The sequence below is a fragment of the Paramormyrops kingsleyae genome, chromosome 4 (assembly GCF_048594095.1).
Source record: "Paramormyrops kingsleyae isolate MSU_618 chromosome 4, PKINGS_0.4, whole genome shotgun sequence".
NCBI lineage: Eukaryota > Metazoa > Chordata > Actinopteri > Osteoglossiformes > Mormyridae > Paramormyrops > Paramormyrops kingsleyae.
Genome location: NC_132800.1, coordinates 41,196,364 through 41,221,382, shown reverse-complemented (window position 1 = coordinate 41,221,382; position 25,019 = coordinate 41,196,364). Strand labels below are relative to the sequence as shown.

At 38.4% G+C, this 25,019-nt stretch overlaps 1 protein-coding gene and 1 long non-coding RNA gene across 3 annotated transcripts; both read left to right on the top strand.

The window, feature by feature from the left end:
* Positions 1 to 361: 361 nt before the first annotated feature.
* On the top strand, positions 362 to 1,231 carry LOC111858958 (uncharacterized). Its single transcript, XR_002841712.2, has 2 exons — positions 362 to 595; positions 924 to 1,231. It is a non-coding gene; the product is annotated as an uncharacterized lncRNA (long non-coding RNA).
* Positions 1,232 to 6,125: 4,894 nt separating this feature from the next.
* LOC111858971 (polycomb complex protein BMI-1-like) lies at positions 6,126 to 14,155 on the top strand. Of its 2 annotated transcripts, none has more exons than XM_023841232.2 (10): positions 6,126 to 6,496; positions 9,858 to 9,988; positions 10,120 to 10,216; positions 10,554 to 10,609; positions 10,699 to 10,749; positions 10,919 to 11,027; positions 11,622 to 11,667; positions 11,795 to 11,893; positions 12,152 to 12,232; positions 12,685 to 14,155. In XM_023841232.2, exons 2-10 carry the CDS (start codon positions 9,871 to 9,873, stop codon positions 13,012 to 13,014), a joined length of 987 nt encoding a protein of 328 aa, XP_023697000.1. In that variant the 5' UTR covers positions 6,126 to 6,496; positions 9,858 to 9,870; the 3' UTR covers positions 13,015 to 14,155. The 2 variants fall into 2 exon arrangements, with proteins under 2 accessions (XP_023697000.1, XP_023696998.1); XM_023841230.2 differs by having other exon boundaries at positions 11,792 to 11,893.
* Positions 14,156 to 25,019: the final 10,864 nt, after the last annotated feature.

Below are 25,019 nucleotides of genomic sequence, written 5' to 3'. Positions count from 1 at the left end.
TTGATTTGTCATTCAATCTTGAGAGTTATTTACGCAGTTGTGTAGGTGAGAAGTAGGTGAACATCAGTCACCTTCGAGAAATATGAAAAGTATTAAATGGAAGATATATATGGGTTTTATTTATATTTCGGTTTAAAATACACATGCAAAATAAAACAATACCTAATACAGCATTACAGGAACAAAACGCCGTTTCTTGGATTGTAAATATTTAAAAACGTGCGTAACGGAGGTAAGTGTATAAATTATTACTGAACAACAAAACTAGCTACAACCACAAGAGGCTGTCTCGCTTCAGTTGTCGCTTTCTTCAAGAAATAGACTGGATTTTTCCACCAGCACATCAGCTGAGCCCCCATCACGTGGTGCAATGTCGGAGGTCATGCTACCTCGACAATGGAGTTGTATTAATTTCTCCTGAAAGTGTGACGGTTTTCTGTGGATCGGCAACATTTTGATGTGGAAACCTTGGGTTTTTATCTTGGTGGTGTTTGATGTTTTAGGCTGCTCGTTGAGATCCACCTATTTGGTTTTGGGTAAGCGCCTAGCGAACGGATGTTTTTGTACATATTCAGTCACCTCGTGCGAAGTCTGGGTAAGGAAAGAAAGCGGGCCACCGTATGAGACCTTACAAGGAGAGCCTAGCCGTTGAATGCTGTCAAAAGTAAAATAGTAGCAGCGTAGTACATACTGATCAGCAGCGAATCTGTTTGATACTACTGAATGCCAGTCAATCCTGTAATAGAAACTGTAGACCCTAGTTCTTTGTCAGTCGTGAAATAATAAGAAGTGTTCGGTTTTTTTTAAGGAGATGTAGTTCATTTCTTGGTTTGGGGGTGTAGTTATCCGTATTAAATTAACGCGATGTTGATGCGGTGGCGTGAATCTCAAATGCAGACCGTTCGTTTTCTTTGTTTTCATAGTCAGCCTGTTCCCGGGTTGGGTGACGACGTCACAGTCCTGTCGACAACGTGAAAGCAACACACAACTAAACTATGCTTTCATATTAATTATTGATCACACGTTGTGACCTATGGCATTGTAATTGTGTTAGTTTTATTGCTCTGTAGATTTTTTATTAAAGGATTTTGATTATCGTGAAATAAAAAACTGGGTAATTTGGGGTTTGGGATTCTCATTTGTTCAAAATGTATTTGTTTTATAAGAGCAACACACACCTACAAGCACACATTATGGTGAAAATATAAATAAAGTTATTTTTAAAAAGTAATTTAATAAAAAATATTTAGTATATACAGATGGACAGTATTTATGTGTACACATCATTCTCCTTATATTAGCTCTGTATAAATAATACTGTGTCCTCGTGCAGCCCGTTAAGTTGAAGAGATGTACAATGTGTTCAGTGTTGGGAGAAAAAAAAATCCCTGCTATTCTAAGACCTGACAGCTGAGTTTGAAATACATGGAAATGAACAGGATTTTCCAAGGACAAGCCAATAATCATTGACATTCTTTTTGTTGCTTGTTGTTCTATCCTGCAAAGATCTATAAAGTTAGAATTGACACTGCTGAGATGTTTGTTATTATTGTTGACAATGCTGTTCATTAGCATAAGAAATATTGGCATGATGATAAAGAGATTAAATAGGCATGACACTGTCTGTTGTAGCTGTAGTTTTCACACATCGTATGTCCTGGCCACAGTGTCCACTAGTTTCCAGTCTCCTCACGCAGCTAAGCTCTGCACTGAACTAAGCATCATCCCAATTAGACAGATAGGCCTTCTCACACAGTGCTAAGTGTGTTAGTGGTTTAAAAGCTTCTGAACATCTGAAGATGCTGTAGTTAGCCAGGTTTAAAACAGGGCATGTTATGTCTTTATATGTATGTGATATTAGGCTCCATCCAACTTTAATCGTATTATATATACATAATGAGTCTAAATAAATTCTTTAGAAATACATGAAATATATTATGTTGGTTGATTATAGTTGAATGTTAAAGACCTGGACACAAGACAATACAATGGAGGTATTTTGTCAATATGTTTGCCATGCATGAATTAACATGATGCCACATAATAATAATAAGGATTGACTGTAGCAAAGATTAATATAATAATAATTATTATTATTATAGCGCTGTGTTTTTAAATGACATTATTAGCAACTGACCCAACCGCAGCTGTTGCTTGCTTAAAGGTCATTGGAATCCTTTGATTCTTTTTATTTGATAATGACATAACTTCCATTTTGGTTTAACTCCTTTCTTGAAGGTGTAAAGCTTCATGCTGGGAGATGCTGAACAGGCATTTTTGTCAATGCTGATGACTTTTTCCTGTACTGTAAGTCCCAGTGTGTTTCGCTCATGGGTGTATCTTTCAGGATTGCCATTTTCTAGCCTCATTGTACGTGTGTCTCTTCTACAGAAAACAAAATGAACTCATGAAAAGCCTTTTGTAAGGGTGAGTTTTATGTGTAAGGATTGACTGTAGCAAAGATTAATAGTTAAAATCAATTAAATATTGTTGAAGTACCTTATTCACATATGGCGATAACAATAATGACATTGATAATTGTACATCATACAGTCATATTCTGAAAAATAAAATATTAAATATTTATTGTTTTGTACTTTTTACATTAAGTATAGTAATATCAATGTATGCCTGTTATGTCAGCTCAGTACAAACCTTAATGCTGCTGTTCATAATTCTGTGATTGACATTTTGCTTCAATAAAGTTTTTCCAAATCATTCTGTCTCATTAGTTTTAGTTCATATCAAGAAAGGAATAGAATTTCATGGATAATTAAATATGTTCTCTAGCAGAATAACTCCTGACAGAAAAAAATGAATAATACCCTTGATTTATGTGAAACCAGCTGGCTGTAGGGCTTATATGTAATGAAATAGAAACATTTATTTGCGTTGAATTTAGAAAAATATGTCATAAGATTAAACATGCATTAACAAATGTTAATCATGTAAAAATAGTTGATAAGTTCATTCCATTTCTATTAAATCATTGATTATCCACTAATGTTGTACCTTTGGGCCTAAGGTTTTGAATGTACTTTTAATAAAACTTGAATTATCATATGAATCCAAGTTGGTTTAAGACTTAAAAATTGAACGAAGTAATCATTTTGTTTGTCGTCATTTCACCTGCCGACCTAGCAGTATAACTCTTCTGTACTCTTGCTGAACAAGCGCATGTATAGGGAGGGCGGTATATGTATACGGAGCCGCACAGCGCTGTGTAACATCTACAGGTTACGTTCATTTCGTCAGAAGATACGGCCGTCGCCTCTAAATTTACAAAGACCCTTAAATAACTTGCCGTTACATGACCCTCAAAACATTTCGGACACTTACAAGCCACTTAAAAAAACAAGACGTTTCACCTACTTCCAACATAGTCTTATTTTGAGTTTGGAAAAACAGCTCCGCAAAATACACCATCACCGTTGAAGGAAATGTTTAATCAATAAAAATATGTGCTTCAATAATGCTTATAAATAAAATCCTGTAGGCCTATGTTACTGTGTACATTTAGAATACTTATAATATTGTGTGGTTATTTTCAATAACCATACTACTTTTTTCTTACATATTATATCTGAAAGATTTTATTTGAAAAAAAAAGCTTCCTACATTCGTCATTTTCCATTTTCTGTCAGTATTAAAACTCAGTAATCACTAAATCGCTAAATTACCGCGTCAGTTGAATTCCTCATCCATGTGAAGAATTTGCTATAATAATAATCCACTATTACATTTATCACATAGCATTGCATAACAATTCTTGTAGAATAACATAAAAATGACACGCCTGATCTTAAATTTGTCTTTTATAATAAACAAAAATACTCTTGAAGTTGCGTTTATATAAGAAAAATATGCGATTTTGACACCATTTTTATGATTTAAATGACATTCCATTTTCTCCATGGACCCATTGAAACTACATAATTTACAATGGATTAAAGTTTGTTACAGCGGCTTATCGCTTTTAATATTTAGCCAGTTATTGGACGAAGTAATTATTTTGTTTGTCATTCAACACGAAAATCAGTCATGTTTTATGGTCTAGTTGAGGCACATGATTTATTCGTAAGCATCCAAGAATACTTCCAGTTTGTATTGTGAACGTTTTCATTGCTGCTGTTCGATGGTGTGAAGGTCAAAATGTAGGCCCGATGGCGCAAGAAACTCGAATACCTTTGATCGTTCATTTCTTTGACATGTTACCCCATTTACAAATGACACGCGCACACTTCGGAATGTCAAAGGCTTTCGTGACCTGACTTCAAATAGAGAGCGCATTTCAATTCTTGGTATTTCAAAGATTAGCTTCTCTTGATATATAACTATACGGTTAAAATACCTATCAAAAAGTATCGCATATACTCTGTTCAGATCTGTTGGGTGGCAATCATCCACGAGTCTTTCAATTTTTCATTGCCATGTTGCAACATATTCGAAATTTGTCGAACTATCTGTTCATGTTGCCTTCTTAGGGCAGAAGCTGATAAGACCAAAAAGTGGTGATCATCCTCCTGATTTTGACCAAGAAAGACGAACATTTTTAAACAAACGTTTAATCATTTTGACCATACTTCAGCAATTTCGATTAGTCGTGTCAAAATGTACTGTAAAGCTTTTCCTGGAATTACACTTAACACAGATGTTCAAACATCTTCAACATATATTTTGATATTTATAACACACTCATCGACTATTTTAGTGTTCTTTAAGGATCTGAACTGGCAGAAGAAATCCAGCATATAGCCAATAAAATACCACACAAATGTAAAGTCAGAATCCCCGCAGAAAATATTTTGCCCGTGACCCCTTGCACTGGAGCTGAACCGACAAGAAGTATCACTGGGTCACTTCTTAATGAATTCATTTTCCGACTTCAGGTTAAAGTGGTAATATAACAATAAGGAATACAAAGTTTAACATCGGACCTGAAAGAGCAATAAACCGCACAGAAAACCCCAAAACACCCCATTCGATAATTTTTTATTGTCGATGTTTATATGAATGTTTGTTTTACCTGGAAGTTCTGCGACATATTATTTAATGTTTTACTTCAAAGAATCTACCACGCGTTTATATTCTAAGTCATGTATAATTTGGAGTATTACTACATGGACGGCAGCACGTATCGTTTTTAAAGTTTGTCGCGCTTAAGTAAAAGCAACGGTGGAGTTTGTCCCGACGTTTGCGCTTGACGTCACATATAACGTTACACCCGCATCTTCAATAAGGTCTAAGTTAACCAAATGTAATAAAAAGGTTTACTTCGCATATTGACGAACCTACTTCTAACAGAAAAAATGTCCTGAAACTGGAAAACTTGAATAAATAATGGTTTACCCGTTTTATTAGGAACAGACAACCTGACAACTGCAGTAATAGGCTACTTTTTTATTTCCCGGTTTTAACTTAAGCTTTAGACTTCCGATTTATTTATTTAGTTAATGGCAGTTTCATATCCCTGGGAGTACGTTGTATTTATTGGATTTGCCGTTAAAGTATTTGTTTCAGGCGTCGAGAAGGAGATGGCTACAAATACAAGAACGTCCAAATTCCGTGACCCGTGAGACTAAATGGGCTTATGTTTATCCGGAGGCACAGATTCCGGTATAAAAATGTAGTCGAATGTGGCGGCATAGTCAGAATATGCGCAACAGGGCAGTGCAAGCGTAGACTAATGCAAGGTCGTTCGTGTACCTGTACCTATATTAAAAATTCACCGCACCACCTTTCCTCAGACATCACCCGTTTGTAGGCTAACTAGATTAAACTTCTTAGGCATGCATCGCTTCGGTTAAATCAAGAAAAAATTTATACTTGCAATACTATGCACGTGTTTTATATACTTATTGAAAATACACAAACCCTGTGGGGAATGTTTGAGTATTCTACCACTCCTGATAGGATACTGCGCGAAGCTGTGCTGCATTGTTGCAATATGAAACTCAGTCTCTACAAAATAGGCTACCTATTGTGACAAAAGCATAAACAGAGTGTAGCTTATATATGACTGACATAAAATAAAGATTCCTTCAAAATACAGGGGAACGGATTTCTAGTTTCTGATTACACCGACACTAATTCCCAGGCCACCCTTAAGGAATGAGACCACGTGATGAAGCGGGGCGGTCGAACTACAAGCCATTTTGGGGGACGGTGTCAGTTTCCACAGAACCATCAGCATTGCATTTTTCAAACAGACTTCAGAACGGCGATCGCGCAGTCCGATCACTAAAACAGTGCCGGCAAGGATCGGAATCTTTACACAATACATGCTTTTTAGTCGCATAGGTTTCCGGCACCAAAGAAAAGTGGAATTTGCGTAACTAGAATGCGCTCAGTGTTGCTACGCTAAGGCTATTGCAATTGACAGCGTCTGCAGCTTTTCCAAGATGGCCGCTTGGCTCGCATTCATTTTCTGCTGATCGACTTCTAACTTTCATTGTCTATCCACCCTATTCTCACCGACTGCTACCAGAGTTTCTGGGTACGTATTATTCACTATTTCATCTTACCAATGAATTAATTATGAGCGGATTTGTTGAATGTTTATGGTATTTTATTCCTTTAATGGAAGACGATGTCTACTCGGTGCAAGGTTCTGACTGTGGTTCACAGTAGCTTTACACCACACGGGCTTTAGTTACGCACAGTACTTTTAAATTCAGTTACATTCTCGACCGATGGTTATTGGTTTTCTTCAAAGACACGACTGTCTCATAGAAGAATATTATCACTTGGGATTTTTCTTTTGTGTATTTGAAAAGTATTTATTTTAATTGTTTAGACCTGCATTGAAGACGGGGTTCACATGCAATTTAGAAGCGAAATGGATCAGGTCTTCTTGATTGCAAGCATTCAAACCGATCTCTCTAGCAGTTCATCTCAAGATATTAACATTATTTTATAGAACTATGTTCTATACCGATTGGAGAATCTAATAAAACGATTATATTCTTGATTTACCTCTTGTCCTGGATTTTATTAACTTAAATTCCCCTGCAACTAATGTCTTGGCGCAGTAGGATAGTCAGACTGATAGATGTCAGAAAATCAATCATAGCGAGGCTATACCCAATATTATTTTTTATTTCTGGAGCCTTACACTATATATGCTTGTGCATGTTTTATCATTCATTTATTTTTTACTTTATGATTATTTTGCTTAATTAACCCATTGCTATGTCTGAGTCGCAGTGAATTATCGCAAATTTCATGAATTGGTCGGACACCGGAAGCTGTTGATGAACGCTGTGAATGTTTTAGTTATCTTGGCTTTTAAGATGAATTTCTCTCTAAATATATAAATAAAATAGTTTGGTTTTCGTGTGCTGTATTGAGGGTCTACCAGTGCAGGCGACCTACTGGCCTTGTCGCAAAGAGCAAGGTGTTTGTTGGTTTACACTTCTCTAATGTACAAAATAGGGTACTTTTTTGAACTAGGGCTGAGTAATTTGTGTAGGCCATTGTAATGTCTTAAGAATACTGACAAAGCTTATGCAGCAACGTTTTAAAAGATTTTTTCAGAGCTATTGGGGCACATAATAGTCAGATAAAAGTAAGAAGAGAATATGCGTGTTAGCGCAGATCGTGTTGACGTGAGCTGCCTTTGTATCGATCCCCGTTAATTATTGTATGATCTGGCAGCATAGTATACAAAAAAATCTTAGAAATGACCAAATAGTTTGCCTAATTGCTGCATGTCTAACTTAAAGTGTTTAAAAATGGCATTAGCCCCTTAATTTGTATAATACGCAGTGTAGTCCAAGTATGTCCTTCATTTTCTTTTCATGTTGGATTATGAGCATTTTTATTTGATGGAAGCTATAATTTAAAATAATATGGTGATGCTATCGCCCTGACTTCTTTGGGACTTGTCATTGAATGGGGCCTTTCTGTTGTGCACTCTACAGCTGGATAGTAATGAAAAGGACATATATATTAATGTATTATCGCTTCAGTCGTCTATGGTACATGTAAGTACCCGAAAGTATGGAGTGCATTAGTACAGACTGATCAGCTGTTTTTTTTTGGATATTTGCTGGAGTTTAGTGGGGGCTTCATTTGTAAGCTGAACTGATTTGATACAAAAACTTTAGAAATGCAACGTAAGGTGGCAGCGGTGCTCCGGCGGGTCCCCGCATTTAGGAAGGTTTTTAGTGTACATGCTCCTTAGACACAGATCTACATCGGTCGTGGAATGCACGTGCACGACTTCAATTGGCATAATCCTAGACATTAAGAGCTAGAGAAGCCTTTGATAATGAGCACTGTTGGAGTATTGCATCAAATGTAATCACGTTGATAATGTCATATGACTATAACATTATTGTAAGACTCCCGTATACATACGGTAAATATTTCATTGGCGAAACTAATCGTATTTAGCTCTCCCTTAATAAAGAATGCTTTAGCTGGAACCTTGGCACGTTCTAATCAAGAATTGACCGAAAATATTAAGCCCAGGGTGCTCAAACAAGCCCGCATTGTGAAGTCTAGCGTTATGAACACCCGTCCACGCTGTATTGCGTTGCACTTTTTATGGAAGATGAATGCTGTAAGCTGTGCTGTGACAATTGAACTTTCCCCTCTTGCTAAAATGAACAGCGTATGTGTTATGTCGAAGGGAAAGCATATTGTAGTGGCTGTCGCTTTCACCTTTCACGCGGTGGTTTTTTAGGGAAATCCTTGTCTGCTCGTGAGAGAATGAGAGCGAAAAACAACCCTGTGCGAAGTATGGACTTGTCTTCACGGGATTCCTTTTATGATTTAAAACGGTAATTCGGATCGTTAGTCGGACTGTAGACTCTCCATTTGTCGCATTTTGTATTAGGTTGTCTTCTTGTACGGATCTTTGGACCATTTCCCGTTAAGGTAGGGTACCGTGAAAAGGTCTTGCTTTCTTTAGCTTCAGATGGGTTGTAGACGACGAAAAAATATTTTAAGATAATTTAAAGCTTAAACCTTTGTTGTTTTAAACAATACGAGAAACCGAAGTGAAATCTGCAATAAATGTTACTAATGTTAATGTAATCAGCATTGGTTTTTGACGGGGAACAGGCTGATGCCGAACCGCACTGAAAGCATTGCAGATGAATAGTGGCTCTCTTCTCCGAACAGATTGGGTTTATATGTAGGATTCTTCTGCGAAATGGCAGTCGCTAGCCTGGTAAAATCGGTAACGGCTTTAATCGCTGCTGGTTTGAGTGTGGCTTGTCTAGTTATGGATTTGTTTTTCCGTCACATCTGCACGAGCTGCAGTTCCCCCTTGTAGCAGGGCTCTATTTTCATTGGCAAAATGCCAAGTGTAACCTAAGTTGTTGCTATAGCAACAATAAGAGTTATCGTGTTTGGCACTAGATACCACTCCCCATCGTCAAACGTGGAAATAAGACAATTTAAAGGCTTAAGTTAGGTTATAATGTGCTTTGTAATGACAAAAGGCAGTTGCGTTGCAGCCAGACGTTGCCCAGTCAACACAACCAACCGGGAATGCGTTGAGAAACCTATGATTCGTCTGTTGGATCAATATCCTATCCCTCGGAAAATGATTTAACACTATTGTACTTTCAATCGGAAGAAAATACTAACTTAACATGTAAAATTCTTTAGTGGCACATGCTCACCTAAGACGACAACGTTGTTGACGCTGCTCTGGAATGATGCGTAATTATCAATTACCCCCTTCCCCACAAATGGGAAGTGCTTCGGCTTAGTGTAAATGTAAAAAGGGAAAGTTCAGTCGTGTTTAAAACGGCTTTGGACGACATTCGTGAAAATTGAATTAATTCATTTAAATTAAGAAATGATAACTAATTTAGAATTTGACATTAATATTTCCCATGTAGGTATTTGCCTTCCATGACGATGCACCGAACAACCAGAATTAAGATAACGGAGCTAAATCCACATTTGATGTGTGCGTTGTGCGGTGGATATTTCATCGACGCTACGACCATCGTGGAATGTTTGCACTCCTGTAAGTAGCGCCAGCGGTCGCTTCCATTGCATGTTTACAAACCGCCACAGTCTGCGCTATTTGCATGCAACACAAATGTTTTCTTGCTGCTTCATATGAGTTAAATAATTGTCTAAATTCTTCTTCTACAGTCTGTAAAATGTGCATCGTGCGTTATCTTGAGACCAGCAAATACTGCCCAATTTGCGATGTTCAGGTACACAAAACAAAGCCTCTTCTAAATATCAGGTAAGTCATATTTTAGACCCGAAAAACATAGTGATAGTTTTATAAGCTACCTATCTTAGGACAGGGCTTGACTTTTTCTGTGGAAATATTTGCCCTTAAGTATTAAATAGTTTTTAGGCATCCTTACTAACATCTTACAGGAATGTAACTTTAAAGTTAAAAAACTTTAATTGTTTTGCTAGAGGAATGAAAGAAGCAGAGGTTAAACTGTATTCAAAATGTACAAGTAATACTATATTTGAATTAGATTTCACAATTTGAATCGCTTAATTGTCATTTTGGTTGTAACTTTTAATGGGTATTGTAAAAATGTTAACTGTTATGCTGTTAACTGTAGGTCTGATAAGACTCTTCAAGACATCGTATATAAGTTGGTTCCCGGTTTGTTTAAAAGTAAGTAATTTACATGTACAAGACCTTGCTGATGGATTTTCCTAGATGAGAATTGTTAGGTTTAACACCTCCCTCCTTTTCCTCTACAGATGAAATGAAACGAAGACGGGATTTCTATGCTGAACACCCATCAGTTGATGGTTGGTTTGTTTAATTTTTCCCTTCCCTATGAAACCAGATGGCATACAGAGCAGTTCTCTCTATAGAAATACAATCCTCGATGTACTTCAGGTTGCATTATTAAGAATCGACTTGACTTCCACATTTGCAGAGAGAGGGTAACAAGTCCTTTCTGTCTCTTATCTTAAGCTGCCAATGGATCAAATGAAGACCGTGGAGAGGTGGCCGACGAGGACAAGAGAATAATTACAGATGATGAGATAATCAGCTTGTCCATAGAATTCTTTGACCCCAGCAGGTACAACTCATAATGAAAAATGTGAACTTATGGATCTGATGGTGACTTTGAGCATGAGTTGATGCCATAACATTTGTCTGTAGCAAACTAGTACATTTAAAAAATATTGAAGTTTTCATTTTATTAAAAAAGCTACATATTAAATCATCAGTACTCTCTTCGATTACTAACACATTCACTCCTTAATTGTATACTTTGTACACATATATACACTAATTTTATTTGAATGTGGGTTTTTTTAAATAATCTATTTAGAGACTTGGTAATTCCTGTGATTTCTTCAGTAATTAAAAATTTGAAGTATACTATGTAAATTTAGAGTGTATTCTTTGGTTTGACTTGGCATTTTGCTTTATTCTGGCTGAGTTAGCAACTACTTACTTATTGAACATTTGAAATTACTGAAATGTTTTGTGTAGTGTTTTCTACTTAAAAAGTCAGTAATGGGTAATGGCTTAGGCTTTGATTCAGTGTATTTTGTTCCTGATAAAATCTTCCTTGTTCATGCTCAGCCTTTCCTGGTATGGGTATATTAAACTCAGCATTGAGTCATACCGTGAATTTCAGCCAGTAACCTTTGTACTGTGTTTTCAGGGTTGAAACGCAAGGAAATGGGGAAAAGGAGAAGTCAAAGGAGGAGGTTGCTATCTATATTTACCTTTTTTTACTTTTTATTTATACTGTAGTTGTTTATAAAATGCTAGACAGAAAATGATTGAGTGACTTATTATTCTAAACATAATATGAACCCCCCCCCCCCCCAGCAGATAATTGACAAACGATATCTGCAGTGCCCAGCTGCTATGACTGTCATGCATCTGAGAAAATTTCTCAGAAGCAAAATGGATATTCCGTGTACCTTCCAGGTGAGTCAAGCTTATCCCTGATGATACTGTTTTGCCATTTATTCTGTATTTTTGTGGTTTTATGGTCTGATGCGTAGATGCATTCTTGTAGTTAATGGAAAATTTTGTGTGATTATATTTTGTATTTTTTTGTAGAATTTTATTATGTCTTGCAAAATGGTTATGACTGAGTTTGTTCATTGCTAATTTGTTAGCATAAAGTTTTGTTCCCTGGAAATAAAAAATAGCCACACCATTATTTCTTTGTATATTATGCAGATCGAAGTAATGTATGAAGATGAACCTTTGAAAGATTACTACACATTAATGGACATTGCTTACATCTATACCTGGAGAAGGGTAAGACTATCAATTTATGTGAATTTAATATACACAAAGGCACTCAAACTTAAAATATGTAGTTTCCTGTCACCTCACACAGTGTATTGTATTCATTTATATAGATTTGTGAATGTAGAGTTTTAATTGAAAATAACCCACAATAAATTTCTATTGTAATCTGTGGTGAATGCATCTTGGTATACAATTAGCCACTTAAAATAACTGATGTAAGCACAGTGTAGTAAATGGGAAACTTTTAGCTAATAGCTTCTCATTTACAGCTTGGTTGCCACTGATTATATTAATTTCCCCATAACTCTTAACTTGCTGTTAAATATATATTTGATTGTGAATTCAAAACCCCTTGTTTTGCTGATGCATAGCGAATTAACATGTTTGATCCTGGTCTGCTGTCTGTATCTAGCCATTCCTTCATGAGAGCTGGAAGTATAGAGCTGTTTCTTTTGCAGAATGGCCCCTTACCATTGAAGTACCGAGTTCGACCCAGCTGCAAGAAGATGAAGCTTATTCAGCCACCAGAGGGGTTAAACAGTGCCAACCGGTCTGAGATGGAGAGTGACTCTGGCAGCGATAAGGCCAACAGCCCCGCTGGTGTGCCATCCACTTCCTCATCGCTGCCCAGTCCTGGCACCCCTGTCCAGTCTCCACATCCTCACTTCCCACATATCTCCAGTGCCGTCAATGGCACCACCGCCAATCCGAGCCCAAACCGCCAGCCGCCATTCTGCAACAAGGCGCGGAAAGCCTCGCTTAATGGCTCGTCTGCATCTTCTGGATGACTGTTACGAGGGTGTGGTGCCAGAGTCTGATTACCTGGATCCTCCCATGCTGACTTAGTGCTGTTGTAGTTGCTTTCTTTAAAAAAAGAAAAAGGAAAAAAAACATTATTGCCATTTGTCTTTATATCTTTCATGTGAAATTTATAGTGGAAGTTGCATTTCAGTAGAAAATAGGGGATATCGGCTGATTTCAGTGTTTAAAGCCGGCGTTGGAGAAAGGAAATCAAGCACATAAAGTGTAATGCTGGCAAAGGCTGTTTTTACAGGGAACGCTTGGATAGGCATGGAAGTACCTCTCCAGAATTCGATGGGGTTTCATTTGTACAGTTCATTTTCCTTTCACTATTTGCCTTTTTTAATAAGTGAATGCGTGACATGAATCTCATCAGTGTCAAACCGAAGGCTTACAGTTTATATTCATTATAATAAGGGTTGTATATCTAAGCTTTCACGAAGCAGCTGTCATTTGGGGGGAGACTGCAACAAAGTGACAAATATTATGTACAGCTCTACTTATCTGCAACATGCAACTGCAAGATGTACCAGAGGTAGAGAAATGAAAATGAAGAAACTGAGCTGCATGGTGTGTGCGTGCGTGTGTGTGGGTGGATGGATGGATGGACAGGTGGGGCGTGTGTGAAGATAAGGGGGCCTACAATGCTGGAGTAGACTATGCTATCTGTATCCCAACTGGCAGCAGTATTATATTTTATAAAGTGTTGGGCTAGTAAGAATGGGAACAGCAGGGAAACATCCCAGTGTTGTTGGAAGTAAAGCTTGTATTGGTTTTCTAAAAATAAGCTCTTCTCTTTTTGCTGTCATTTCAGTCTTTTGATTGCTCTAAGTTCGGATTGACTGCCGTAAAGCAGCAAACCATGCTCTAGATAAAGAATCCTGTATATATGATCACTTAGCTGAACCATAGAGGTGTAATAAACTAACAGGTCCTACGTGTCTGCCAGACGCTTATTTCTCTTACCTATATAAGTCTTCGTTTCTTTGTTTCAAGTGTTTTGTGGTGTCTATTCCACAGTGTTCTAAATCCTGTATTTGGTCGACTGTATGTAAAACTATTGTATTGTTACTGTTGCACAGTATAAAACGTCTATCTAAATAAACATTTTACATTTTTATTACTTAATTACAACCTGTTTCTGCCTTTTTTTCTGTCAGCACGTATGTTTCTCTTCTGAACAACATTGCTCCGGCAAATATACCACAAATAGCGATGCATAAGTGAGTAATCGCTTCCACATCTGTACAAGTCAGTAGTTTGAAGAAAAAAAAAAACTTGTTACGCCTAGACGTTTGTATTTGAAAGTAAATATTTCCACTTTGATTTTTTTAAGTTAGTCTTAAAATATGTCTAAATGGTAAGACTGCATAATGTCACTTTAGAAAATAAAGATTTATTTCAGCAACAAGAAACTTCTTGCTCTATGCAGTAATATATTAACTTCAAGTGAAATTTTGTAGATCATTTTATCATTGTGAAGCATAATGTCCTTTAATGACTAATCTTAGAGTAACCACTTTTTATGGTGTCTTGGGATTAAACTCACCGGGCTATCACGTGTTACTGTTTCATTTTTCTATAAAAAGCACATACTATGTGTCAAATTCAGATATGTTACCGTCTCAAACACTGAAAGAAAAAAAGTCACACGCACCCCCTGCAGAAGGGTAACTAATGGGATCAGTATCAATCAATCAATCAGCAAACTAAACAATTATTCTTTCGTTCCGTTACTGTTACTTAAAAAAATGCAAACTTCATAATTTTATTTTCACAATTTTTTTTTTAAGATCATATACATTTGTTTATTGAAGATAAGATACGCTATTGAGGGTATGCATTTAAATATTTAGAGAAAAAATACTGATATTTAAATATATTGTTTAAAAAATAGATTATAATTGGTTTTGCCACATATTGCCATAGATATATAATATGACGTATGAATGCTCTAAACAACAAAACTGACAGTTTGAGTTTGGTGTTAAAAATTAATGGCATATATTATACAATAAATAAAAAATAAATTGCGTCGGTGTCCTCGCCAGCAATTTTCAACTAAAACACCGATACAAAAGATTGCATGCTTTAAATTATTCTATAATTGATTAATCTTTTTTAAAAGGAATGAAAATATAGGCGCCGCTTTGCTTATATTCGCATTTATAATAAATAATAAATTAACATAACAGGAAGGCTACATATTGTATAGTGGGTTGTCAATATACTCGCAGCTTGATTATTTTTCCCGATTTACTTGCAATGTATTTTAACATGATATTTTAGTAAAACACATCAATATCCTCATTTATTTGCTTAATTTATTAGGTGATGCTTGTTATCCAAAGCGACTTAGAACTTCATTGGGTACACTACTGATTGATATTCGCTAAGCTGTTTTAAAGTGGGTTTCAGTCAATCGGTTTGGTAAACTAATATGTTAGTCGTTCTTCAAAGCGCGTGAGTAACATACCACATACCATAGACTTTAAGTTAAACTTCTAAAATTCGTGGTAAGACAACAAACGCATTTAAAAACGGCACACATAACGGATTACTTTAAGATGTCACAATACAACGAATTTTATATCGTTATTAACGTTTATATACAACTCATATAAGATTTATGACAAGAGAAATAATGACTTGCTAATGATAATTAGTATTAAAGTAAACTGATGTATAGCCTACCTACGTACTGGTACTAATAGTTAAAAATAAAAGTTAAATTTTTCCATACACATAGTAGCTTCTTCAAAAAACTATTTGTAAATTAGATATAAACGTTGAAAGATAGGCTATATAAAACGTTGAACGTGAGGGGAAACATACATACTGTGCATATTTTAGTGTACTACATAAAAGTAACCTAATCTGTTCCTTCGACAATTAAAACATACAGTTTAACAGTTTTTTCATTATAAAACTGGAAATGAAGTTCTTGAGCTTAAATACTTTTTTCAGGTAAAGCTAATTAATTAGTGTACATTACTGAAAATCCAGTTCTTAAAAAAATTTGAGGCATGGGTTGGCATTTGTTATTAATCTCAAACTATGATGAAGTCGCTTCATTTCTGTAGCATCATATTTACAGTATTCCTTCGAAAGTGCTTACGGCGGATATTAAGGTACCCTTAATTGCTTCCGTCGATCAGCATACTCATCAGTGTAATAAACTTATATGCATTATTTTAGATATTCCCCTTGGGACGTCGTGCATAGAGATCGCTAGTAGTGATACTTCTGGCATTTTGATTTAACTATAGCTGGACTCACGTCAACGGTAACACCATCGTGTAACTCAATAAGCTACAGGGAAGACTCAGTCCAGAAGTGCGATGATTCGGGAACGTCGCCATACTACTCCTCGCTAACACTGCGGGCACATCACGAATAACAAGGTTAACCGCAGTGATTATCGATAAGGATTAAAGTTTTTCTCGTCTTCCATTACTTACACAGTCTATTAATTTTATAGCTTCAATGGGTAAAACGTGACGTGGGTTAGTTACGACACTATTTTCATTATGTCGCACTTAAATACTCTCATTATCAGTGTTATTTCAGGTTTCAGCCGCTCGTAAACACAGACAACCATTTCATGCGGAAGGACATGTTTATGTCTCGTAGCAGCACAGTGAACTGGAAATAACAGATTGACTATAAATACAGGTTACGCCGAAGCCACATGATTATCCAGAACATCACCTAGTAACCGGAACATCATCCCTGTACCATGATTTAGCGGGAGGGGGGGGGGGGGCTCTTACTTCAGCATCCATCAATAAAAGTAACGTTTATCGCCATGTCAAATATCATTTTAAAAACGTAATCATTATCTTCCATAAAACTGGCGGTATTATATTTCCAATATATCACACGTTAGTTTACCTTAAAATGTTTCCCTGACAGCAAATCTGACAGAATATTATACAAACTGTGGCAAATTGAGTCATAATAGAAGCTAAAATAAAATAGCACAACACCTGCGTACCCTAGATTTGCCTAAGGCTTAAATGATTTTAATCCCATTGAAATGTAACTTACTTTGAGGAAGAGCAAGTACATCTAAAAGTTTTCGAGAATTTGAACAGAAATTTTAGACAATCTTGCTCAAATTCGAAAATGTCTCGAGAGAGCTAGATACCTAAAAAAAGCAGTGTCGAGAATATAATATTAATATAAGTCGAACAAGAACGGGCTCCAATATTTTGGCAGAAGTAAGGTAAAGTTTAACTTAACAAATTTGAATTTAATCAATTAAATTGCTTAAAAGTAAATGACTTTCCTCTAACTTTATGCCATTACAGGTGAAACGAGAAGGCTGAACTATAAAATTCCTAAAAATATTCAACAAAATATATTATTTCTAAAGTCACGGCACAAACTTAAAAACTCGTATTACTTGTGTACCATTATGATACAGTTAAAGCCTTTATAAATTCGCACCATTGCGCCTCGGCAGGGGGACTGTCGTCGTTTTACGCAGCTGGCAACATTCCCGCCTGCAGTCATTGCACTCGCGCCCGCAGCCGCGAGACAAGAAAAATGCCTGCGCTTTTACTTCCGGTTTGTTTCCAGAACAACCGCCAGCTACACTGTTGCCGCGCGCAGTGTTGCTATGGGCGGCTCACGCCCGACTGCAAGTTGGTGGTCGCCGCTCTGCAGCACCGTGCTGCAGTATTTGCACGGTGCTGCGTGCATTTAATCTTTTTTTTTAGATTATATGATGTAATTGCAGCCCTTCAAAAGTTAACTTTTTCTTAATTCTTTCCTAATCTTCCTTTAATACAAAATGTAACATTTAATTAGTTCCATATTAATTAATACAGATTAAACCTTTATCTTGGGAATTTTTTTTTCTAGTCTAGCTAAAGTACCTAAAACCGCATATGACTTAAAAACAGAAGACGGCTTTGATGAGGCTCAAATATGGTTTTGCGTTGACGTCAGCAATGTTGTAGATGGACTATTTGTGCTGTGGATGCTAGTTAAATGTTCACTAAAGCATGAAGTATTGCAAGTGAGTTAACTCTAACGCTAACTGGTGTCTCTGTAACCTGTGTGCATGTATGTCCTGTGCTGGACTGGTATCCTGTTTAAGATGTACCCACAATCCTGTCTGGGAAATGTGACTGGAAAGTGAAAGAATTCAACAGGATCAAACCTTACCTTATACATTTACAGTTATATATCCAGCTGTCTCATAAATCTGTCATTAAATATCTTTAATACACATTAAAGTAACACAAGTAAATACACATGCTGTGAAATTTTAAAACACATCCATCTTGTCATGAATGTAAGAGGGCCTGTTCAAGCCTGCACAAGGCTGGGTTACACCCTGGAAAAGATAGCAGTCCATCGCAGGACACATGTACTATGGGCAATTGATTGAAGCCAATTTCCCTAACTACAGGAGGAAATAAAGTGGAAGATGCAAACTTCACACACATAGAACAGAGTTATAGGACTCAAGCCAGCCATCCATTGGGTCACCTTTCCATCCTAAATTTTTAAAATATGAGTAAAATATACATCAAAGATATACATATTTCTAGCAGCATTCACCCTTTTCACACATCAACTTACCTTAACTTTGAAATGATTAGTATATGATAGTGATTAAAAAACTGCCTTTCATTAATCTATTCTCTTTGTTTCACTAAATACTGTTTGTTTCATTAAGTCCTGGAGAGGATCCTGCTGCTGCTGAATTAAAAATATAGAGACTATTGCACCATATTTTTTCACCATGTATGAATGTGGGTGTGTATGTGTCTCAGATACCACGTTAAAATACCCAGCCTCAGTATAAAAGTTCTTTTCATATTCCAAACATATTTCAGGCAGCTTTTAGGGACTCTCACCTTTTTAATTCCTTTTGTTCTATGAGGCTTAATTTGGATGAGAATGCTTTATTTTTTGGTTTTCTATCCCAGCTGGTGACAGCGCTTCCAGGGAAAATAGGACCTAGTGGACCCCCTCTGACCCCCACCAACCCACAGAATAGGCAACTCATTATACAGCCTAATGAAGGGACATTCAGTCAGATGGCTGGAGATTGTCATTATTATTGCAAGGACCCTACCCTCAGAGGACCTTGGCCAGACACATAATGCTCTAAAATGATATTTCTACACCATGCACGTTAAGCAATCAACGGGATTGCATACAAATAATCAGTAAACGAATATGCACATGGACCAATAGAAAAGCACAGTTGCATACTGTGAGTTGAATGTACAGAAGTGGAGTCACAGGTATACGTGCATATGCAGACTTGCAGCGCCATAATCCCACACACAGATAGCCACAGAGAGTGTTATATGTAGAGAGAAGATGGTAATGGGACCCAGGCACTGACCTGTGTCCTCAACAGCTGACAGGTCCCATGTGCTGCGCACAGCTTCACCAAGCTCATTTGAAATGCAGATGTGGGGGGGGGGGAAGTCGTTTTCCTTACTCAGTCTTTTGGCCACTCTACCCCCTACATTTATACACTTTGCTTGCTTCCTTTTCCACCATTTTCACCCCTGCCCCCAGTTTCAACATGTGTGAGAGTGAAGGATGATTTTGCATAGGGGTCACACTATCCTACCCACCCCCCCTTCCCAGTGTCCCTTGTCAACCCTTCCCTTTGGATTTGATGGTGGATGCTGAGAGACCTACATCCAGACCCATGAGGTGACCTTTTGAGTGATGCTGTGCAGCCCACCCACACCCCCCCCACCCAACACCCAGTGACATCATCATCCCAAGTTGACCTTGGCTGAGCAGAATACTGATGGGACTGCTCACAGGGTGGATATGAGACACTAAACTGGTGATAGGAAGGGCAAAGAAGATTGTTGGGACTTCCCACTGTTGATGCCAAGAAACGCTAGGGAGACTTACAGCCCTGCCAAACTATAAGATAATGGAAACCAGAGAGACATGTAGCCTACTAATTAACATGCATTCTTAGATAAGAATAGTCAGTTTTGCAGCCAGGGGCGATCCAAGGTTACTCTTGGTCAGTGTTGGGTCTAGGTCTAGAAATCAAAAGGACAGCACCAGGACCCTTGACACTATAAGACAGGAGAGGCCCAGCACCTTGAAGCAAAGATCCTGCTCAGTTTGGGCTCAGTGGTCAGCAATCTTGCATAATAAACAACCTGGACAATTAAGAAGCAAAATAGGCCTTTCCTACATTCCTGGACAATTAAGAGAAAAAAAGGCATATCTTCATACCTGACCAGGAGGTACCTGCACACTATTCTCCACTATTTTATTATCAAGCAGTCTTCAATTCATCCACATTCCCATAGCAGGTACCCCCTACAGTGGATACCCAGTCAGGGGTCTAGGAGGAAGTCAGTTTCCTAGTCTCTTAGTCAGTAGAACATGAATAACTATAACAAAAGAAATCATAGGTAATCCTGAGAAACACTGAGGAAACAATCTGTACAAGATCCCATGGTATTCTGTCAGCCTCCATAGCTTCTCAAGCACACCTCGCTTTGATCTCGGTAAGCATATTGACATTGGTAGTGTGGATTAGACCCCAGTGTGTCTGCTTGCCTGTGTCTGCTACTGTACTTAAATAAATTTGCATGTCAATCGCAAGCATCAGTACCTCAGCAGTGCAGTCCTCTTCTGCAGTCCATTCTGGGGTAGCAGTTTTACAGAAAATGTGTCTTGAGGAACCAGACCGGGGTCTGAAGAAATTTGAGGAGAATCAGGGGTTAAATAGCATATGGATGAGCCAGTGCAATGTTGGAGTCCTGATAACCATACCATGAGATTTCATTCTTCCTTACTGCCACCACATTTCTGGTACTGTGTTCACCTGTAGGGAAAGCTGTTCTGTTATCTAAGCACGCTCCACGTGTTCTCACAGAGGAACCTCATCCCAGTAGCACTATGACTCCTGCCTACCTGTTGACTTGATAAATATCCCTTCCCAGTTGTCCTCCATGGTCCTGGGGGCTCTCACCGTAGGACACGTTTGGACACATTTTGAAGTTCTTGGGGACCCCCAGACACTTCATGTTTTTTGTTCCCTCTCAGCTCCCGCAAAAACATGCACTGTCTGGGGGTTCCCGCGGACCAGGTTGGAAAACACTGGCATACAACCTGCTGCTCCACCACGTACAGTGATATCTGCAATGAGGAGTCATCTGATTGGACTTGTTCCTCACATGACTTGAAGGAGTTGTTTGAGTGCCGCCTTGATAGCACTTAACTTGTAACTGCATATAACTCCCATCCCACAGCATATATTCTTAGACTCATCCTCATTCATCAACTTCACATTTTGAATGTTCTTAGTGTGTGTGATTTAGCACGCCACACAGATGTAGATCCATTTTATTAATGATACAGCCCTGCTTCCCAAAGGGGGAATTTGCCCAGTGGGAATAATTTGGCAAAAAATTGGCATCATAAATCCAGAATGTCACTTTAGGTCCTATCAGCTCTTAACGGGGATAGAGTTTGCACCTAACTTATTAACCAACTTGCAGGCATTACGGCATATGCAGAGAGTGTTTTGGTGTAGTTCTGTTTCAAAGCCAACCAACCCAAGATTGACAGCAATATTCTTGTGACATGTTGGTGGAAGCAGGAGCTTCAGATCCCAGTTCTTCCCAGGGAGCTGTACAATTGGGCATCCAGAGACTCAACACCAAAGGTATTCTACCATTCATCTAAGGTTTATTATTTATACATTATATGGGCTATTTAATGTGCTTGCTTAAGATAAACCTCCAATGCAATTGTTAAAAAGGAAATCCCAGAAAACCCTAAAAAATAATACATAATAGCAAACTCCTTTAAAACTCCAGGCGAACGCACTGCTGAAGGTCGCACAGAATGATGCGGGAAGTGGCAGCCCCGACGCCCAGTGTGCCGCACATGGGATATCCGCATGTCGATGGGACCCTGGTAGCCCTTCCCTGCCCTTGTGGGAGGGGCCTCTGGGCACGATGCCATCCCAGCAGCTGCTCCTAACCGCCGGGGGACCACTCAACATCCCACTGGCGAAAATCTAAAGCCCCTGTTAAGAAACATGCCACACTATTGTGTTTGTTTATTTTCGCACCCCTTGGCATGGCTAACGCCATTCCCTGCCCGGATGAATAATTGGAGTGACTGCTTTAACAAGATCACACTCCATTTGGAGCTCTTTATCTTATCATTAATAAGCTGCCTTTCCCCTCTCTGCTTCCCTTACAAAATGCCTGAGTAAATTAGCCATTCATGCACAACAGAAACAATAGAACCTATAGAGGACTATCCTACAGTGTAGTTCCAAAAAATCATTTGCAAAAAAAAATTCCTATTAACATTTTGGGTTATTGTTGTTGCAATGGTTTAATCTCTCTTTAAATGCTGGATGTAATTGTAACAGCAATGCCTCATCTATACATATTTGAACCTAATTATATAAGTTGTATGCCTTTGTGTCTGGGGAACACACACACACACACACACACACACACAGATGTACTCATATCTTTGTGGGGACCGTCCATTGATTTCTCCGGGCAAAGCCCTAATCCCAACAGTGACAACCTTAACCCCTACCCAGCCCTAACCTTAACCATAAGAAACCAAACAAAATACAAGTCTTTTGGAATTTTTGGTTTTTTGATTGCAGTCACAAATTTTTATAAAATTAAATTTTCCCTTGTGGGGACCAAAAAAATGGTCCCCGCAATGTCAAAATAACAGGTCTTTATGATATTGTCAGGACATTTGGTCCCCACAATGTAATGTATACCTGGACCACACACACACACACACACACACACACACATGTCCATGTGCTGGTTACTTTATGTTAAGGAATTTGATAAGAAAAATGAGGGGAAAACTTAAATAAATAATTAATCAATATAAATAAATAAATAAATAAAAATAAAAACGTATGTATATACATGTAGTTGGTGTAACTGGAAAAAAAAATTCTAGGGTAATTCCTGCATTATGGATGATATTTGGACTTAGATACTCATAGGATAGGTCAAGAAAAATGCCCCAATGCATGGACAAGCTAATAATCAATTAGTAAATTTGCACATTATGTAACCTCTTGCATATAGATACATCTACAAAATTCATATATTAGCTAACAGGTTAGAAACGCACAGCATTTTATCAGCATTATGGATGTGACAGCAAACGGACCCTAGCAGGGAATTACCCTCAAGCATTTGCTTTCGTTTCATGGAAAGCTAAGGTGGCTACATTAACAGTCCAGGCACAAGAACACAGTATCAACAGAATGCTAGAAAGTCGCCTCTTTCCATATTGACGGTATTATCTGATATGAGGCCGGTCTTTTCACAGTCAATAAAATTTTCCTCACCCCTGTATGTTCCCATTCACAGACCCTCTGAGAGTTTACATTATATGGTTCCATTCAAAAGAATTTCATGCTGTATTGGTCATGCTGCAATTGTCCCTTTCACTGTCCAGATCAGGTCTGGGACTTATATATGATTGTTCAGTGGACGGTCAGAGAACTGGCCCCTGATAGGAATCTCTGTCATGGAAATTCATAACGGTGAAGCTCCAGAATGCTCGCAATCAGGATATTTCCGCGGCAAGCCTCATCTGGGGAGAGGAAACGTGCGTCTTTCCTTCTGTCAGCACTGTATCCGGTCTGACGTGCGCAGATTTTTCAGGTCGATGATAAACGTGAGCCTCGTGGCCGCGAGTGACTGGCAAGACCTCGCGCATCGCGTTCCCGCCCGCAGATGTGAAGCTGTCGACCTGCGGCCAGGGTGTCCCTGCTGCTCTCTGCAGTCTTTCACCGTCGCAGCTAGTGCCGTTCTCAACGAGATCTGAAGGATAATGGCATTCTTGTAACGTGAGCCCTCTTGTCGAGGTCTCTCTTATAGGTGACTGTGAACAAGCTCCCTCATATGGCAGCCAGGCAGGTTGGGGGGGGGGGGGGGGGGGGGGGGGGGGGGGCGGGGGAGAGAGAGAGAGAGAGAGAGAGAGTGAGAGAGAGAGCCGTAGTGCGATCATAGAGATCAGAAGCAATTAGGAAGGTGACAGTACTGTACGGATGCTGCATGAAAATCTGAAGGAAGACGGTGCATTTGATCCAAAAGAAAAACAACCATACAGACCCTCTACACTCAACAAGCTTGACATGTTTTACTTTAAGCTCTCAAAGCAACGTATCCCGCTTTAACAGTCGACAAAACGTGGGAGGGACGTAGCGACTCCGCGACGTTTCAGTCGACCATCCCTGCCGCTTGCGGCGAGGAACTCGCGATCAATTTAATTAACACCGTGGGCGACCGTAAAGTAACCGTGGGGTTTACCTGATTATGTTATGACTGCGATTTGATCGGAGCTTGCGGGTTTTATTTCAAGTGCAAAGTGCTAAACAATTTTAGGTCAACTGTAACAAAAAAATATGTATGTTATAGTTATAAAAATCAAATTGCTACTCATGACAGGTCCCATTTTTTTCGTTTCATAGTCTTTTGTCTTCCCTCTCCCGCTTGGCCACTCTCATTCTCTCTTCAATATCCTGTAATATCTTCTCCCATCTACTCCCCCCTTCCAGCTGGAGAACCACATCAAATCTGCCGCTGCCTGGGTCATTTCAGAAGAGTCGGGGGTGGGGGAGGGAGCAGAACACTGACCGCGGCTTCTTAGCAGTGGTGCGTCCCCGACTGCTAGTATCCTTGATGGATTGAAGGTCCACCTCGCATGGGACCCATCAGCATCCTACTGGACCTCACCCAAAACGCTTCATTTTTATTTGGTGGATTAATGCAAACAGTTTGGCATATCAGAAAAAGAATCGCTACTATCCTAAGTCAATCAAGGTTTAATTAAAGACAACTTATACTTATATGACATAAACATTTTAAGAAATAGACTAATTTTGCAGTATTAACATAAAATTTTTGAGCATTGATTTTATTTTATTTTTAGCTATTTTTAATGAGGCCACGGATGACATCTATTATCTCGTTCAGTT

Bases quoted from the DNA above. Each gene is read 5' to 3' on its own strand.
- LOC111858971 (XM_023841230.2), top strand. From the start codon at position 9,871: ATGACGATGCACCGAACAACCAGAATTAAGATAACGGAGCTAAATCCA. The intron at 11,028-11,621 runs GTACAACTCATA...CTGTGTTTTCAG, and splicing joins GAATTCTTTGACCCCAGCAG to GGTTGAAACGCAAGGAAATG. The intron at 11,668-11,791 runs GTTGCTATCTAT...CCCCCCCCCCAG, and splicing joins AGGAGAAGTCAAAGGAGGAG to CAGATAATTGACAAACGATA.